Source organism: Schistocerca piceifrons, chromosome 10, assembly GCF_021461385.2.
Source record: "Schistocerca piceifrons isolate TAMUIC-IGC-003096 chromosome 10, iqSchPice1.1, whole genome shotgun sequence".
NCBI classification, from domain to species: domain Eukaryota; kingdom Metazoa; phylum Arthropoda; class Insecta; order Orthoptera; family Acrididae; genus Schistocerca; species Schistocerca piceifrons.
This window is the reverse complement of record NC_060147.1, coordinates 100,850,659-100,870,490: the sequence shown is the minus strand read 5'-3', so window position 1 is coordinate 100,870,490 and position 19,832 is coordinate 100,850,659. Positions and strand designations below refer to the sequence as shown.

The window sequence follows — 19,832 nt, the reverse complement described above, 5'->3', positions numbered from 1 at the left end:
GCAATTTTAGTGTCCAGTAGTGTAGAAGTGGATGGTGGTAAGTTCCTATGGGACCATACTGCTGAGGTCATCCGTCCCTAGGCTTATACTCTGCTTAATCAAACTAACTTACGCTAAGGGCAACACACGCACGCATGCTGGAAGGGGGACTCGAAGCTACGTCAAGGAGAGGCGCGCGAATCGTGGCAAGGCGCCTCTTACCGCGCGGCGATAGACAGAAATTTCGTGCAATTATTATGCTGTTCTCTGCTTAAATAAGCATTCCAGTGTCGGATAAGTCGGTGACTGCGTGACCGTTGTGGTACTTTCAAGCGAGCCTGACTCGTTTTCTCAATCTACGCGTGATGCGGGCTTGCTACTTGTGTTTCCTCATTGCCCTCCCGTCTTGTGTTCCAGGGCGCGCCTGCCTTCGCGGAGACAAAGAGGTGTAGCGGCGACGTGGCGGCAATGGTGAGTAACCAGTTCACAGATTCCGGTCTCGTGTCTATTTTTTTCTGGAAGAGCAATAAGCGTGGCTCCAAGTTTCGCTGCGATGTCTGGCTGTGTGTGTTAATAATATTTTCCTTTGAAGCGTGTCGATGATAAATATGCCGTTTTGAGTGTAGGTCTTCACCAGGTCACCTACATTTCATTATATTTAATGTAAAAATTGATCTCTAGCTAGACGTTGCAGGTGAGATTCCCACAGTATTTCATGGTGTAACTGAAGATATGGATCAGATGCGACGATGATATAGTGTGTGGTAATTTCACGATGACATCCGACGTCTCGCCCGAGAACCATTTATACAATTAGTCCGTCGGCAAAGAATCAACGAACACAATGAAAATAATGGCCGCTTGTTCGTTGATCGACATAAATTTTGAGTTCTTCCCAAGATTATCGATTTGCTTGGTGGCTTCCATTAGCAATGGATTATTTTTCTTGAGTCGGACTGTTTCTAGATATCTTGGAGCAACCTATTAAATTCCTTAAATTCAGATTATATTTTGTTGTGAGGTTCTGTAAGTAATATGAAGGCTGAAAGTGAAGCTGTGACTTGCGCACAAAAACTAGAACTCGCAATGCGCGGTGCTCGGGCATCGCAACGCGCAACGCGCTCCGTCGTTGCCTGTGATTGCAGAGCCGTTAGTATATACACTGCAGAACCAAAGAAACTGGTGCACTTCCCTAATATCGTGTAGGACCCCGCGATCAAGTACAACTGCCACAACACGACGTGACATGGACTCGACTAATGTCTGGAGTAGTGCTGGAGGGAACTGACACCATGCATCCTGCAGGGCTTTCCATAAACCCGTAAGAGTACGAGGGTGTGGAGATCTCTTCTGAACAGGTTGCAAGACATACCATATATGCTCAATAATGTTCATGTCTAGGGAGTTTGGTGGCCAGCGGAAGAGTGTTCCTGGAGCCACTCTGCAGCAATTGTTCTGCTAGAACTGCCCGTCGGAATGCAGAGTGGACATGAATCGATGCAGGTGATCAGACAGGATGATTATGTACGTGTCACTTGTCAGAGTCGTATCTGGACGTATCAGGGGTCCCATATCACTCACTGCACACGTCCCACACCATTACAGTGCCTCCACCATGTTGAATAGTTCCCTGCTGATTTGCAGGGTCCATGGATTCATGAGGTTGTCTCCACACCCGTACACGTCCATCTGCTCGATACAATTTAAAACGAGACTCGTCCGACCAGGCAACATGTTTACAGTCATCAACAGTCCAATGTCCATGTTGACGGGTCCAGGCGAGGCCTAAAACTTTGTGTCGTGCAGTCATCAAGGGCTCCGATGCCCATGTCGATGATTTTTCGTTGAATGGTTCGCACGCTGACACTTGTTGATGGTCCAGCCTTCAAATCTGCAGCAATTTGCGGAAGGATTGCAGTTCTGCCATGCTGAAGGACTCTCTTCAGTCGTCGTTGGTCCCGTTCTTGCAGGATCATTTTCCGGCCGCAGCGATGTCGGAGATTTTATGTTTTACCGGATTCCTGATATTCACGGTACACTCGTGAAATGGCCGTACGGGAAAATTCCCACTTCATCGCGACCATGGAGATGCTGTGTCCCATCGCTCGTGCGCCGACTATAACATCACGTTCAAACTCACGTAAATCTTGATGGCCTGCCATTCTAACAGCAGTAACCGATCTAACAACTGCGCCAGACACGTGTTTCTTTATGTAGGCGTTGCCGACCGCAGCGCCATATTCTGCCTGTTTACATGTATCTCTATTTGAATTCGCATGCCTATACCAGTTTCTTTTGAGCTTCAGTGTAGCTGTAAATACTCGGGAAATTATCAGCAATGTAGATTTTTAATAATCGCTATCTTCCGTCGATGTTCTTGTTGGAGAGTGGTAAGTATCTACTGACGAAATTAAAGGGTGAATATAATTAAACTTTCGGTGCTTGAGAGGGCCCCAAAGAAAAAGGAGTGATCGTAGAAGCTTTGTGGAAACATTTATAGGAACATGCGAAAGAGCAATAACGAATAAACCATTAAAAGTAACACATTTTAATTTCCACATGAGACTGTAACATTTATTAATTGCGTACCATGTTTACGATCCCAGGTTACAAACACTGCACAAGGTTAGACCATCTGCATCAACGACAGTCTGGAACCGCACTAGAGATACCATTTCACAGTTATTCGCAACATTTTTCGAAAGATGGACCATGAAATGTTAAGCGGTGGTGACACAGTTCGTGCACTACTTGGAGATCGCACTTGCGTCCAGCATTGTCAGCCATGGCACAGTAACTTCTTCAACAGTTTGTGGCGCAGTTAGTCATCGACTGCTTCCAGGAGAAATTTCCTGCGGAATCAGGACAACTCAGTATTCCCTTAATGTATCGATATTCGCGAAGAGCAGCAGCACTATTGCTGTTGTTGTGATAAAACAGTGAAGCCCTTCTCATCGTGTCCAGATTCATGTAGATTGTCTGCAATTGTTGTGGCCACTGATGCTTGTGTTTCACCCCTACGTCGCTGTGCCAGCACAGACACCTAACGGCAAGGCATGACACTAACATTGTTGACATCGCCAGTCCTGCAGCTCACAGTCTGAACATCATTCCTATAAAGTTGGATACCCGTACGGTAAGCCGCGCGGGGTAGCCGTGCGGTCTGAGGCGTCTTGTCAAGGTTCCAGCAGCTCCCCCCTTCGGAGCTTCGAGTCCTCCCTCGGGAATGTATGTGTGTGTGTGTGTGTGTGTGTGTGTGTGTGTGTGTGTGTGTGTGTGTTTTCTCCTTAGCTTAAGTTAGTTAGATTAAGTAGTCCGTAAGCCTAGGGACCGATGACCTCAGCAGTTTGGTCCTATAGTCCTTACCACAAATTTCCATACGGTAAACATTTGTCCGTCTACACTGACTCCTATAGAGTAATTTTAATTATAACCATCCTCTGTTTCGTTATATTGTCAATCGAAGTTAGGGTATGTCCGCGTTCTTTAGTGATTATATAAAATAGATGAATGAAGCTTGAACGTAATTCTCACTTTAAGAAGTGTTCATTCCCAACCAAATTTTGGTCGTTACACTAAATAACTTAATGGCGTATGCTAGGTTACATCCCTTGGAAAGGACAAGGCTGATAATCACCCTCCTCCCCCGTGCTCACACCCACACCACCAAACCACACCCGTATCCGAATTTGTGGTCTGTTACTAATGACACCTTCGTCGGCGGGATGTAAAACTTCAGTTTTACTTCCATAACTGAATTAAGATTTTGCAGCTCTACGCATCGGGAAGCATAACGGAACAAGAAGTAGCGAGAGAAATGGAAGACAATTAGACCTGACAAAGCACAATTTCTTGAGATAAGAACGGAGCAGGTTTCACGTTTGGGCCACGTTAACAGTGCCGTGAACGCCTTGACACCGAAATGCCGTAAACCGTGACTGGGATGCCTGTGATGTTGCCTTCCCTCGGTAAAAATTCCAGTTAACTTGTACCTTCACAGATAAAGATGCCGAAACCGGCAATGTGAACATTGTAATGAGTAATCGATCCCTACATTATAAATTACTGTACACTGACGCGCCAAAGAAGCTGGTATAGGCATGTGTATTCAAATACAGAGATATGTAAACGGGCAGCATACGGCGCTGCAGTCGGCAACGCCTATACGGGACAACAAGACCCTGGCGCAGCTGTCAGATTGGTTGCTGCTGGTCAATGGCAGGTTATCGAGAGTTAAGTGTGTTTGTGCGTGGTGTTATGGTCGGCGCAAGAGCGGTGGAACACAGCATCTCCGAGGTAGCGATGAAGTGGGAATTTTCTCGTACGACCATTTCACGAGCGTACCATGAACATCAGGTATCCGGTAAAACATAAAATCCCCGGAAAATGATCCTGCTAGAACGGGACCAACGACGACTGAAGAGAATCCTTCAACGTGGCAAAAGTGCAACCCTTCCGCAAAATGCTGCAGTTTCAGTGCAAGGCCATCACCAAGTGTCAGCGTGCGAACCGTTCAAAGAGACATCATCGATAAGGACTTTCGGAACCGAAGGCCCACTCGTGTACCCTCGATGACTGCACGACAAAAAATTTAACGCCTTGCCTAGGTACGTCAACACCGTCATTGGACTGCCGATGACTGGAAACATGTTGCCAATCGGACGACACTCGTTTCAAATTGTATCGAGTGGATGGACGTGTACGGGCATGGTGACACCCTCATGAATCAATGGACCCCGCATGGCACCAGGGCACTGTTGAAGTTGGTGGAGGCTCTGTAATGATGTGGGGCGTGTGCAGGATTAGCGATGTGGGACACCTGATACGTCTAAATACGACTCTGACAGGTGAGACGTACGTAAGCATCCTGTCTGGTCACCTGTCTATTGTGTCCGCCCCAGTAGCTGAATGGTCAGCGTGACGGATTGCCGTCCTCTGGGCCCGGGTTCGATTCCCGGCTGGGTCGGAGATTTTCTCCGCTCAGGGACTGGGTGTTGTGTTGTGTTCATCATCATTTCATCCCCATCCGGCGTGCAGGTCGCCCAATGTGGCGCCGAATGTAATAAGACCTGCGATATGGCGGCCGGACCTGCCCCGCGAGGGGCCTCCCGGCCAATGACGCCAAACGCTCATTTCCATTTCCATACCTGTCTATTGTGAATTCCGACGGACTTGGACAATTCCAGCAGGACATTGTGACCTCACACGTCCAGAATTGCTACAGAGTGGCTCCAGTAACACCCTGAGTTTAAACAGTTGCGCTGGCCACCAAACTGCTCGGACATGAACATTGTTGAGCATATCTGGGACGCCTGGCAACCTGTTCAAAAGAGATCTCCACCCCCTCGTATCTTACGGATTTATGGACAGACTTGCAGGATGCATGGTGTCATTTCCCTCTAGCACTACTTTAGACATTAGTCGAGTCCATGCCACGTCGTGTTGCGACACTTTTGCGTGCTCTCGGGGGCCCTACACGTTATTACACAGTTGTACGAGTTTCTTTGGCTCTTCAGTGCGTAAATCAAAGAAATCCGTTTCCTCCTTGCAGTTAAATGAGATATAAACTGTGATGTTTCTTACATAAATTGAAGTCTTATGGTTCCGAGATTAAAGAGTTGGCTAATTTGTTGGGTGACCTGCGTTTATATCCAGTTGATTTTAGACATGTCTGTTACTGCAGAGAGGCAAGATCTTTCCTCTCTGTTTCTTGTGTAGAATGTTGACAACTAGACAAATGGTTCAAATGGCTCTGAGCACTATGGGACTTAACATCTGTGGTCATCAGTCCCCTAGAACTTAGAACTACTTAAACCTAACTAACCTAAGGACAGCACACAACACCCAGTCATCACGAGGCAGAGAAAATCCCTGACCCCGCCGGGAATCGAACCCGGGAACCCGGGCGCCGGAAGCGAGAACGCTACCGCACAACCACGAGCTGCGGACGACAACTAGACAGATCTATAGCCTTTGCTAAATGACGTAAATTTAGTTGTCTTGATCTATCCTCTTGTGCAAAACTTACGCGCGAAACTATCTTTTTTCACGATTTGTCGCTGCCATGTAACACAGCTATACGAAACTTGGACCATAGAAGGAAAGAAGTGCTACAGTATAGTACATAAGGTAACTGAAAGAAATACTCAGACGAACTTAAATGACAGTTTTATTTAAAGACAGTAATTGTACTGGCGTCACCGCCATTTATTTTGGTCCTGTGGACGTTATCTAATATTGGACATGCTTTATGTTAGGGAGTGTGTGTAGCAGCCCTTTTTCTGTTTTCGCTCTTTCGTCTAATAGGTGAAAGTTTGATTTTATTTTCTACGCATTGACTGTCATTGAAGGGTTTTACTTTTATGTAATATTGTCCCGGCTAAGTATCAGTTTGATTACTTTTAAAACACAATGTTAAACGTGGATCACTACACGTATAGGCTTCCCAACTCTGAGAGAAAAAATCTTTAGTAGCTTTACTATCAATGTTTACAGACGACGATACTTTAACTTTTCGTTCAGTTGTTTTAGTTACGAATCGCTAGTTTGTTCTTGGCATAGATCACGTAACCTTAACGTTTATTAATCTAAGTTAAATTAATGTTCAAGACTTGTATTATGTTTCAAATTAACAACGTCAGTTTATTGACAAGAATTATTTATAAATAGGTTCACTCATACAATCTCGTTCAAAAAAGGTCTTTAATTAGATGTCTAAGTAGGATTCCCGCTAGCATCAGAGATGTTAGACAATATCCTGTCACTGTCGGTAAATAAGTTATTTTTATTTAATATCCGCAAACAGTCATTAACAATGACCACTAGTCGCGTGAAGTTAAAGTTTCCCACTATCACAATTCAAAGTCCGAATCCGGTTAAAACTCTCAATTCAGTAAAGCGTTTAAATATTCACACGAATTGACATTAAAGCCAAAGAGATTACTATTCACCTTCCCGTTTATCTAATCTGATAAATGTCCAATTTAAAGTCTTGAATTGACCATCCTCAATAACAATGTCACGACCTATTCTTGATCCCCGTTTAATAAAGTCCCAGTTGTTGTTCTTTAAAGCTGTACGTCCTAAATAACTTCCGAACTAGAACAGACTAGAGACTGGAGTATCATAATTACAACGTATGGCTATTTATACTTTAATAAACACTATCTTTGGTGTCCCAGACCTACGTTCTATGACTATAATATTGATTTTCTTACGTATTGGGAAACTAATATTTTAATATTTTTACAGTTTTCCCCCTTCCCATGTCTCTAAAATTTATAATTAAATTTTCCTTTTCTTTTCTTTTTCTGTACTAGATATTTACCTTTATTTATTTTTCGTAATTACTACTTGTGGAGGGACTTGGGTCATTTTGTGAATTGATATTTTAAGGACATGGGAGCTAATTTGGGAGCTAATGTGATAACCACGGACAGCCATGCGTGTTGCTGTACAACATGCGCCATGCCAACCACAGGATTGGTACGGAGTTATTCTGGTAGGGCGTTCCATTCTTCTAGCAATGCGATTTACAACTGCTGCATGGTCGTTGGTCCATGTGCATGGGCTGCAGTACCTGTCCCGAACGCATCTCACACGAGATCGATGGGTTTTGACTCTGCAGGCCATTCCGTTCGCCGAAATTCTCTCGTTTATGAGCTGCTCCAGCCGCGATATTCGATGCGACCACCCGCTGTCATCCATAAAAATGAAGTCAGGATCGAATGCATCCGTGAAGAGACGCACATGGGGTAGGCGTAATCACAATAACATTGACGGGTGAGTGTACTGTGTTCGAAGGCTCGGAGACCAGTACACCCATGAAACATTATGCATTATGCCTCCTCTCAACACAACACCTGGACCACCTAAACAATCATATTCGACAATGTTCCTGGGTGCGTTACGTGTTCCCGCCACTCATCGAATGAAGGTACGTCCAACAATGTCAAACACGACCGCTTTTGTGGTTCAGGTTGCAGTATCGTGCAAAGATGGCGTTGCCATAACAAAGTCGGCACCCTACATCGATACCAAAAAAGATAGTGATGGGAGGCGCTGGCCAAGCTACGGTCTCTCTCCCAGCTCCCCAGCGCCACCTCACGGAGGCCGGTATAGAACCGCATGTTGAATCGTTCGCCGCAGTTCGTGACCTCCGATGAAGCAGACAATATCAGGACACATGTGTTACTCATGTATTAGATTGAATCGTTACTGTGATTTTGTACTTCAAGCGAAGAGTGTAGCAAATCTATGCCTCAAATTAGGCTTTAATATTCAAAGATAGTTGTAAATATTCCGCACATTCCTGTGGAAATGAATTGTATAATGTATAAAGTAATTTTTTTATCGTTCTTGTAATAATATGCTACCATTCCTTCGTCACCTAGAGAAATCAAAAACCCCACAGTCATACCGGACAGTTATGACCGTGTTGACTCCTTCAGCATCAACTACAGCCTGAAGATGGCATAAAGCGCCGAAACTGGCAGCTACAAAATAAAAAAATAAGATCATAAGGACGGCTGTAGCTGTTTCATTTTCTTATAGCTGTAGTTTCGTTGGTGTTGGGAGGCATAATGTTGCATTGGAATACTGACGTCGAAGTTTTTGGACACGGTTTACTCATTGGTCGGCGTTATTATGATACCGTATTTCTCCTCCGTGTCCCCCTTTTCATGGGTAAATTCGGCTCTGACACCATTTGTAGCGATGAGAATGCGCGACCGCATCGAAGAGCGCAGGTGGAGGAATTTTTGGAACGAGAGGAAGATCGGCGAATTGACTGGCCTGTCCGTTCTCCTCACACGTGTGTGATGCGTCGCGGAGACGTATTGTTGCACATCCAGCTGGACTAACCACCATCCAGTAGGTGTTAACCGCACTGGTCGAGTAATGTAACGCCCTACCACAAGAACTCGGTACCAAACTTGGAATTATATTAACACCTTCAGCTGCTGACGGGCGATATATAAACGGGGACAGGTGAAAATGTGTGCCCCGACCGAAAGAACAGACACTACATCCACATAAGTATATAGTTCTGGCAGTACCGGCCATGGCCTTCTTCTTCTGTGGGGATGTACACACATTCCCCGAACTCTTACGGGACTTGGTAAGAATGTCTTCCACGAGTAATGAGTGTGTTGAGGTGTGTGGACATACAAGGTGAGAATGTGGGTCTCGCGGGAGACGTGCGCGAGACAGTCCATGCAGTCGCACTGTCCTCTGTGCCCTTGGTGGCTCAGATGGATAGAGAGTCTGCCATGTAAGCAGGAGATCCCGGGTTCGAGTCCCGATCGGGGCACACATTTTCACCTGTCCCCGTTGATATATCGCCCGTCAGCAGCTGAAGGTATTAATATAATTCTAATTTCGTCCTAGACGGCTGCGGGTCATCAATGATGTCTGTTCTTTCAGACATGTCCGAAAGAGCAGACACCATATCCATATAAGTATACGTTACCAAACTTGTAATCAGCATGGGAGCATGTTTCAGAGCATGCATTGCCGTTCTTGGTGATCATGCAACCTGTTAAAAACAAACTCTTGTCTTTTAAAATGAGCAGGGGACCATCATAAATGCCGGCCACTTTCGTCGAGCGGTTCCAGGCGGTTCAGTCTTGAACCGCGCTGCTGCTACGGTCGCAGGTTCGAATTCTGCCTCGGACATGGTTGTGCGTGACGTCCTTAGGTTAGTTAGGTTTAATTAGTTCTAAGTCCAGGGGACTGATGACCTCAGATGTTAAGTCCCATAGTGCTTAGAACCATTTTGAACCATCATAAATAGCGGTGACTACAGTGTAATTATTGTCTTCGAATAAAAATGCCCTTTATTTATGTTCGTCTCATTGCGTATTTCTTTCAGGTGCCTTCTCTATTCTACTTTATGAGTTCTTTCTATCTATGATCCGAGTTTCAACAAACTATGGTACATGGCAGTGACACATCATGCGTAAGTTACTTATGTCCTGAAGCTTTGCTCACCATTATATTTGGAAATCCTATTTTGACACTGATACGGATGTGAGACACGGAAGCATAGAGTCTAAGGCAACAAGTTTGTCTGTTTGTGAACAAGGGTATTACAGCGTCTGTTGTTTTATGTTTTCTATAAATTTTAAAAGAATGTATATTTGTACTGAAGGGGTTAAATGCAGGGAACGAAAGGGTATTGACAACTTGTACGGAAACCAGATTGCGTTTGTAAAAGTCGATTGGCATGAAACAGGGTTGAGAACGGAGTTAGGCAGGGTAGTAGCCTATGTCCGATATTATTAAGTTTTTACATTGACGAAACAGTAAAGGAAACTAAAGGAAAATTAGGAGTAGGAATTAAATTTCAGGGACGTAGTAATTCTGTCAGAGATAGCGAAGGAGGATATAAGATGAACAAGAGCAGAAGGTAGTACAAGGGTAATGGAATGAAGTCCAATTAAAGGAGGCGGTGCTGAGGGAATTAGATTACTTACTACTACTACTACTACTACTACTACTTAAAAGTAGTAGGCGAACTTGACTATTTGGGCAGCAAAGTAACTGATGATGGCCGAAGCAGAGAGAATATAAAATGTAGATGGCAATGCCAAGGAAAGCGTTTCTGAAGAAACATTTGTTAACATCGAGTAGAGCTCTAAATGTTAGGAAGTCTTGAGGATATTTCTCTGGAATGTAGGCATGTACGGAAGTTAAACATGAACATTAAACAGTTTATAAATAGAACCTTTTGCAATCTGGTGCTTCAGACGAATTCTGAAGGTTAGATGGGTAGATCACTTGACTGGAGGTATTGAAAAGAATTAGGGAGACAACGTTGTGGCACAATTTGACTGAACTGAGGGATCGTTAATAGGACACATTCTGAGACATTAAGGGATCACCAATTTGGTATTTGATGGAAGTGTGGGGAGTAAGAATTGTAGAGGAAGACCAAGAGAGAAATACAGTGCAGATAGTGGGATGTAGGTTGCAGTAGTTATTCGGAGATGAAGAGGGTTTCGCAGGATAGAGTAGCATGGAGAGCTCTATGAAACCAGTCTTCGGACTGAAGACCAGATAAGCAACATCGAGATTTTGTAGGTTTCTAGAACAAATATTTTGTTTGCTTGTTGCCGAGTAAGTCTTCCTGTCGCAAAACCTTGCCTGTGACGTGCGGCGTTTTGCGGTGCTGGAAGGGGCCGCCCGGTGAATACGGCCACCAGCAAGAGGCGTGGCCGCCCAAACTCTGTCGTGGTGTCGGTGCCCTACTTCAGTCGCCACACCTCGATACACTCTTGATGCTGGACGTCATCACATGCGAAACTTGTTGTTTCTGTCATACTCAGACCGGAGACCGGTTTGATGCAGCTCTCCATGGTACTGCATCCTATGCAAACCTGCCCCAAACAATTGCTGCAATCTACATCCTTCTGAACCTGCTTACGATACTCGTCTCTTGGTATCCCTCTGATTCACCCCCTCCCCCCCCCCCCCGATCACTCCCCTCCAATAAAAAAAAGCCACTGATTTCTTGACATCTCAGGATGTGTCCCATCAACCGAATCCTTCTTTCAGTGAAGTAGTGCTATACATTTCTTCCTCAATTCAATGCATTACCTCTTCATTAGTTACTCAATTTACCACCTAATCTTCAGCATCCTTCTGTAGTCCTACCTTTCAAAAGATTGTCATTTTTTTGCCTTAACTGTTTTTTCTTTTGTCACTTCTGTACAAGGCTTCAAGGCTACACTGTACAACAGACGAATTCCTGTCATTTAAAATTATGTTAGACGTTAATATGGTCCTCTTTTTCAGAAGCACGCTGCTTGCTGTTGCCATTTTGAGCTTTATATCTTCTTACCTTAGGCCATCGTCGGCTATCTTCCTGCCCAAATAGCCAAATTCACCTACCACGTTTAGTGTCTCATTTCGTAGTGTAATTTCCTCAGCACCACCTGATGCAACTCAGCTATATTGTGTTATCCTTCCATTACTTTTGTTGATATTCAACTTATAACCTCTTATCAAGACACTGTCCTTTTCTCTGAACTGTCCTTTGCTACCTCTAATAGAACTGCAATGTCGCTGGCAGTCATTAGTTTCTAACAAGCTTGTTCGCATATATTATTCACAAAACGAATAAGTTTTTATTTCTTCTTCCTGAACTGCAATATCCGATCGAAATTTTTCCCTAGTTTCCTTCCATGCGTGTTCAATGTACAGAAAGAATAACATTGGGGATAAACCACAACCATGTCTCGGCACCTTCTCGACTATTGCTTCTTTTTCATGACCTTCTACTCGTACACTGAAGCGCCAAAGAAACTGGTAAAGGCATGCGTGTTCAAATACAGAGGTATGTAAACAGGCAGAATACGGCGCTGCAGTCGGCAGCGCCTACACAAGTCAACAAGTGCCTGGCGCAGTTGTCAGGTCGGCCACTGCTGCTACAATGGCAGGTTATCAAGATTTAAGTGAGTTGGAACGTGGTGCTATAGTCGGCGCACGAGCGATGGGACACAGCATCTCCGAATTAGCAATGAAGTGGGGTTTTCTCGTACGACCATTCCACGAGTGTACTGTAAAAAAATCAAGTCTCCGACATCACTACGGCTGGAAAAAAATGCTTCAAAAACTGTACCAACGCCGGCCGCTGCGGCCGAGCGATTCTTGACGCTTCAGTCGGAAATAGCTCGACCCCTACGGTCGCAGGTTCGAATCCTGCCTCGGGCATGGATGTGTGTGATGTCCTTAGGTTAGTTTGGTTTAAGTAGTTAGTCTAGGGGACTGATGACCTCTGATGTTAAGACCCATAGTGCTCAGAACCATTGGAACCATTTTGAACAGTACCAACGACGATGAAGAGAATCGTTCATCGTGACATAAGTGCAACCCTTCCGCAAATTGCTGCAAATTTCAATGCTGGGCCGTCAATAAGTGTCAGCGTGCGAACCATTCAACGAAATATCATCGATATGGGCTTTCGGAACCGATGACTAAACGTCACAAAGCCATACGCCTCGCCTGGGCCCGTCAGTACCGACATTGAACTGTTGACATCGGGAAACAAGTTGTCTGGTCAGACGAGTCTCGTTTCAAATTGTATCGAGCGAATCGAGGTGTACGGCTATGGAGACAATCTCATGAATCCATGGACCCTGCATGTCAGCAGGCGACTGTTCGAGCTTGTGGAAGCTCTGTAATGGTGTGGGGCTTGTGTAGTTGAAGTAATATGGGACCGCTGATACGTCTAGATACACGTGCAGATGACACGTACATAAGCATTCTGTCTGATCACCTGCAGTCATTTATGTCCATTGTGCATTTCTACGGACTTGGGCAATTCCAGCAGGACAATGCGACACCCACACTTCCAGAATTGCTACAGAGTGTGCTCCAGCAACACTCTTCTGAGTTCAAGCACTTCCGCTGGCCACCAAACTCTCCAGACATGAAGTTTATTGAGGATATCTGGGTGCCTTGCAATGTGCTGTTCAGAAGAGATCTCCATCCCCTGGTACATTTACGAATTTATGGAGCCCCCTGCAGGATTCATGGTGTTAATTCACTCCAGAACTACTTCAGACATTAGACGAGTCATGCCACGTAGTGATGCGGCACTTCTTAAGTGCTCGCGGGGTCCTACGCGATATTAGGCAGTTGTATCGGTTTATTTGGCTCTCTAGTTTATGATTGCAGTCTTGTTTCTGTACAGGTCGTGAAGAACCTTTCGCTTCCTTTAATTTCAAAGAGTGTAGTTCTGTAAACAGTGTGAAGAGTGTTATGTAAATCTACAAATTATAGGTTTATCTTTCTTTACTGTATGTCGTACTATAAATTGTTGAATCAGTATTTCCTGACGTGTGTTCTGGGGAGTAATCGTTAATAACTGCGAGTGAAATTTTTTTAAGAACTCTTCTTTCGGAGAGCGGACCCAAACAAGGCAACTACGTCTGTATACATACTCTCAAGCTACACTCAGTGCATGACGAAGCGTACGTTCTACCACTGCTCAAAAAAATGTGTGTGAAATCTTATGGAACTTAACTGCTAAGGTCATCAGTCCCTAAGCTTAAACACTAGTTAACCGAAATTATCCTAAGGACAAACACACACCCTCCGCCGGAACCAGCGGCACTGTCCATGACTGCAGCGCCTCAGACCGGTTGGCTAATCCCGCGCGGCTGTCACTGCTGATCATTTCATTTCCTCACCCACTGCCAGATGGAGTGAGGAAAAAACGACCTCCATATGCATCCGCATGAGCCTTCGTATGTTATATGTGTGGTCTTTAACGAAATATAACTTGTTGGCAGTTCTTCAGGCAGCCCCAAATGTCGGTTCTCTAAATTTCCTCATTATTTTCGCGAAAAGGACGTCTTCTTCCCTCCAGGGATTCCAGTTTGAGTTCACGAAGCATTCAGTGACACTCGCGTGTTGGACAGAACCTATTGGTAACAAATCTCGCAGCAAGCGTCTGAATTGCTTCGATGTCTTCCTTTAATCACTCCTGGTGGAGACCCCAAGCGCTCGAGCAGTACTCAAGAATGAGTGACAAAAGAGTTCTACACGCGGTCTCTTATGTAGAGGGCTACACTTTGCGTAAGTTCTTCCCATAAACCGAAATGGGCCATTCGCCTGCCCGAGTAGCGGCCTTAAGTGCTCGTCCCGTTTCGGATCCCTATGCAGCATTTAGATTAGATAATCGCCCTGAGTGTGTCAAGCAGTGCACCAGTAATACGTCATACGAACAGTACAGGATTGTTTATCCTACTCACATTATCCTACTTACATTTTTCTATATTTCGAACAAGCTGCCATTCATCACACCAACTAGAAGTGTTATCTAAGTTATCTTGTAGTCCCCTACAGTCACGCAACGACGACACCTTCCCGTGTACGACGTCATCAGTAAGTAGTCGCAGATTGCTACTTACGCAGTTCGGCATATAATTTGTGTATATAGAGAATAAGAGTGGGCCTATCACATTTTCCTGTGGATTTTCTGACGACACCCTTGTCAATGGTGAACATTCGCCGTTGAGGACAACGCACTATTACTTAAGAAGTCTTCTAGTCACATACCTGGGAGCCTATTCCGTATGCACGTAGCTTCGTTAACAGTTTGCAGTGGGATACCGTGTCGAGTGCTTTTCGGAAATCTAGAAATATGGAATCTGCTTGTTGCCCATCATTCATGGTACGCGGGATACCATGTGAAAAAGGACAAGCTCAGTTTCTCACGAGAGATGCTTTCCGAATCCGTGCTGATTTGTGAACAGAACCATTTCTGCCTCAAAGAAATTTATTGTATTCGAACTTACATTATTTTCAAGAATTCTGTATCAAACCGATGTTGAGAATATATTAAACGTATTCTCAATTGCGAATATTGACAACCATCAGCTGTAGAATGGAACGACGACAGTGAAAATTTGTGCCAAATCGGGACCCTAACCAGGATTTCTCGCTTATCGAGAGCGGTCGCCTTACCATTTGGCTATCCGTGCACGACTCACGGACACACCCAAACTTCCATCTGTCGTCAACAGGTCGTCTACGATCCATACTCGTACATCGATTATGTAAATTACTGCCCATTAAAATTGCTACGCCAAGAAAAAATGCAGATGATAAATGGGTATTCATTGGACATACATATTATACTAGAACTGACGTGTGATTGCATTTTCACGCAATTTGGGTGGATAGATTCTGAGAAATCAGTACCCAGAACAACCACCTCTGGCCGTAATAACGGCCTTGATACCCCTGGGCATTGAGTCAAACAGAGCTTGGATGGGGTGTACAGGTACAGCTGCCCATCCAGCTTCAACACGATACCACAGTTCATCAAGAATAATGACTGGCGTATTGTGACGAGCCAGTTGCTCGGCCACCATTGACCAGATGTTTTCAATTGGTGAGAGATCTGGAGAATGTGCTGGCCAGGGCAGCAGTCGAACATTTTCTGTATCCAGAAAGGTCCGTACATGACCTGCAACATGCGGTCGTGCATTATCCTGCTGAAATGTAGGGTTTCGCAGGGATCGATTGAAGGGTAGAGCCATGATATGTAACGTCCACTGTTCAAAATGTGGTGTCACCGCCAGACACCACACTTGCAAGGTGGTAGCCTTTAAATCGGCCGTGGTCCGTTAGTATACCTCGGACCCGCGTGTCGCCATTGTCAGTCATTGCAGACCGAGCGCCGCCACACGGCAGATCTAGAGAGACTTCCTAGCACTCGCCCCAGTTGTACAGCAGACTTTGCCAAAGATGGATCACTGACAAATACGCTCTCATTTACCGAGACGGTAGTTAGCATAGCCTTCAGCTACGTCATTTGCTACGACCTAGCAAGGCGCCATTACCAGTTTATATTCAGATTATAATTAATGTATCATCAAGAGCGATGTTCTCCAATTATGGATTAAAGTTAAGTATTACATCAACTACGTACTTTATTTGCTACTATAAATTCCCTTTACTGTTCCAGACCTCACGCCAGTCTGCGTGAGCTTACCGCGTGCCTTTCAGCATCCTCACATAGTGACTTGGCTGTCTTGCCAAGTCACAACACAAAGTGCCGTAAATGCGAACAAGAGGTGACCGAGACGTGTAACCAATGGCGCTCCATACCATCACGCCGGGTGATACGCCAGTATGGCGATGACGAATACACGCTTCCGATTTGCATTCACGGCGATGTCGTCAAACACGGATGCGACCAATGGTTGTTGTCTTGCAAACTTCCCCATCTGTTGACTCAGGGATCGAGACGTGGCTGCACGATCCGTTACAGCCATGCGGACAAGATGCCTGTCATCTCGACTGTTAGTGATACGAGGCCGTTGGGATGCATCACGGCGTTCTGTATTACCCTCCTGAACCCACCGATTCCATATTCTGCTAACAATCGTTGGATCTCGACCAACGCGAGCAGCAATGTCGCGATACGATAAACCGCAATCGGGATATGCTACAATCCGACCTTTGTCAAAGTCGGAAACGTGATGGTACGCATTTGTCCTCCTCACACGAGGCATCACAACAACGTTTCACCAGGGAACGCTGGTCAACTGCTGTTAGTAAGGCGACCGCTCTCGATAAGCGGGAAATCCTGGTTCGAGTCCCGATCTGGCACGAATGTCCACTGTCGTCGTTCCATTTTACAGCTGATGGTTGTCCATATTCGCAATTGCGAATATGTTAATGTACTTCAAAACGGTTGTAGTCCCCACAGCGCCTGTTGCTTTCGAAAGGAACTTTGCATCGTCATCAGATTAACACAGGCACTGCAGTATCGATGTTGAGAATATTCCGCAGGCGAGCAGAAACACAAGGTGTGAGGAGACTCGTATTCTGGCCGCGACTGCGACCCTCTGGGAGGCCTCGCCATCCTTGCGCACCACGGGTCGCGCTGCCGGTGGAGAAAGCTGCGCCGGGCCTGCTCTGCTCTGTTCTAGTAGCCTTGAGCCTGCCGTCACCACGGTCATCCGCGTCATTTTGTGGCCATCACTGCCTCATCTGTCTCTCAGCGCTGCTCCGACTATTCATACATATTAAAATGGTGCTTGAGTTTTTACGTCGTTACACGACGCTTGACTACGACATTCATTATCATTCGTTACCTGGAGAGTTATGCTTGTAAATACGTATTGTTTGTAAAATAAATAAAGTGAAAGTGACAAGACTAGGGGGGGGGGGGGGCAGGAGATGAGCACTTCCGACGCGTCCTTATTGTTCATTTTAATAGAGGAACAAAGAGGGGGTAGCTGTCTCGCAGAGCATAAACAGTTATGACAGAAAGAGCATTGAAGCTTCTGAAATGTGTCACAGAAGAACGCGCAGAAATTGCATGGATAGATTGAGTAAGTAATGACAAGGCACTGAATCGAGTTGGGGAAAAACACACAACTTAACTAAGAGACAGAACTGTTGGTAGGGCATATCCTGAGGGATCAAGGATTCGGTCGGCCGGAGTGGCCGAGCGGTTCTAGGTGCTTCATTCTGGAACCGCGCGACCGCTACGGTTGCAGGTTCGAATCCTGCTTCGGGCATGGATGTGTGTGATGTCCTTAGGTTAGTTAGATTTAAGTAGTTCTAAGTTCTAGGGGACTGATGACCTCAGATGTTAAGTCCCGTAGTGCTCAGAGCCATCAAGCATTCGTCTTTTTGGTACTGGGACGACGTTTCAGGGCTAAAAATTGGGGACCAACTTTTGACAGTTCTCAGTAATCAGATGGTATTATATGGTTACAGAGTGTCTCAAACGTCTATGATGTATATGTGCTTCAGTCTCCGTATGTACATTGCTGTATGTAAGTTCAGGCCGAGGTACGGTGCAGTAGCTATGCTCAGGATAGTGTAGCGTGGAGAGCTGCATCAAACCAGCCTTTGGACGAAGGCAACAACAACATAGCGACTACTACTACTACTGCAAATACAACAACAACCCATCAAAATTTTGGAGGTTCTTCCAGGATATTTCCTGAGTGGAATCGACCCGTGGTCTCCGGTGGCTAGTTGCAGAGTAATAATGTAATTATGATTTATTCGTTTTGTCACTCCAATCACCTACAAAACATTGTCTTCCAGATCGGATGTTGTGGCATACCTCGTACAGCCAGTATTTTCTGTTCGAACGTGGTAGCACCCGGTTTCTCGTAGGCTCCTATGTACAGATTGAGCAGTACTGTGAAGTGGTGGCCGTCGTTGTGGGACAAAACTAGCGAGTTTCAAGCAGGACTCGAGCGCTGAGGGTTCCGTACAATCTCAATTATATAAGGGGCGTTCAAAAAGAAACGAGCCGGAGTCTGGAATGCGCAAACCGGTGACAGGAGGGTAATATCGCGGCGTGTGTAAGGTGGTGTGGTGCCGACCAGAGCGTGGAAGTTCACGCCCCGTCGCTAGAGGGCACGCTTGCGCGGCACGTGACTATTCAGAGCTAGCAGCCGTATGCATCAATCGTCCAACCCTGCCAGTCGCATTGCAGACATGGAGGAGTCAAAAGAAGACCAAAGAAGTGTTGTTCGTTTTCTGACGGCGGAAGGAGTAGGAGGAACGGACGTTCATCGACGAGTGTCACAAGTGTACGGCGGACACTGCATGTCCGTTCCAAGGGTCAAGTCGTAGCACAAGCTCTTCAGGAAAGGACGGGTGTCGTTAGCCGATGATGCACGGTCTGGAGCCTCACACTGCATTACCGATGACATCGTCCAGCTGGTGGATGCACCGATTACCCAGGAACGCCGTGTGAGACTGACAGCCATTGCCGCAGTGGTCGGATAGAGCGTTGGAAGTGTTCACACCATCATGAAGGAACGACTGCACACGCGCAAAGTGTGTGCCCAATGGGCGCCCCACAGTCCTCAACCACACCAGGAAGCGTGTCGAGTGTCGAGCGTGTCGAGCACTGTCTTGCTCATCTGCAGCGCCATGATCGGGTAAGGAATGCGTTCCTGGCACGAGTGGTGGCTGGAGATAAGTCATGGAAGTCTGCAATGGAAGCATCCAGGGTCACTACTACCAAAAAAAGCCAAGGCCATCCATACGAGTGCAGGAAAGCTTCTTGACCAAGATGGTCCCCTTGTGATTCATTTCCTGCAGCACGGGACAATCGTGAATGCCCAGCGTTACTTGCAAAGCTTTAGCACCCTTCCGCCGTCTGCAGCTCGTCGTCTCGCGGTCGCGTTCTCGCTTACCGAGCACGGGGTCCCGGGTTCGATTCCCGGCGGGGTCAGGGATTTTCACCTGCCTCGAGATGACTGGATGTTTGTGTTGTCCTCATCATTCCTGAAAGTGGCGATATTGGGCTGAGCAAAGGTTGGGAATTTGTACGGGCGCTGATAACCGCGCAGTTGAGCGCC

General features: G+C 45.9%; 1 protein-coding gene across 1 annotated transcript in view; it reads left to right on the top strand.

Annotated features, from left to right (window-relative positions):
* LOC124718836 (all trans-polyprenyl-diphosphate synthase PDSS1) overlaps positions 1-19,832 on the top strand; it is a 738,036-nt gene that overhangs the window by 282,126 nt on the left and 436,078 nt on the right. Inside the window, exon 2 of the mRNA XM_047244458.1 lies at positions 397-450. Within this exon, the coding sequence (XP_047100414.1) occupies positions 397-450 (54 nt within the window). The remainder of the gene's footprint in view (positions 1-396; positions 451-19,832) is intronic.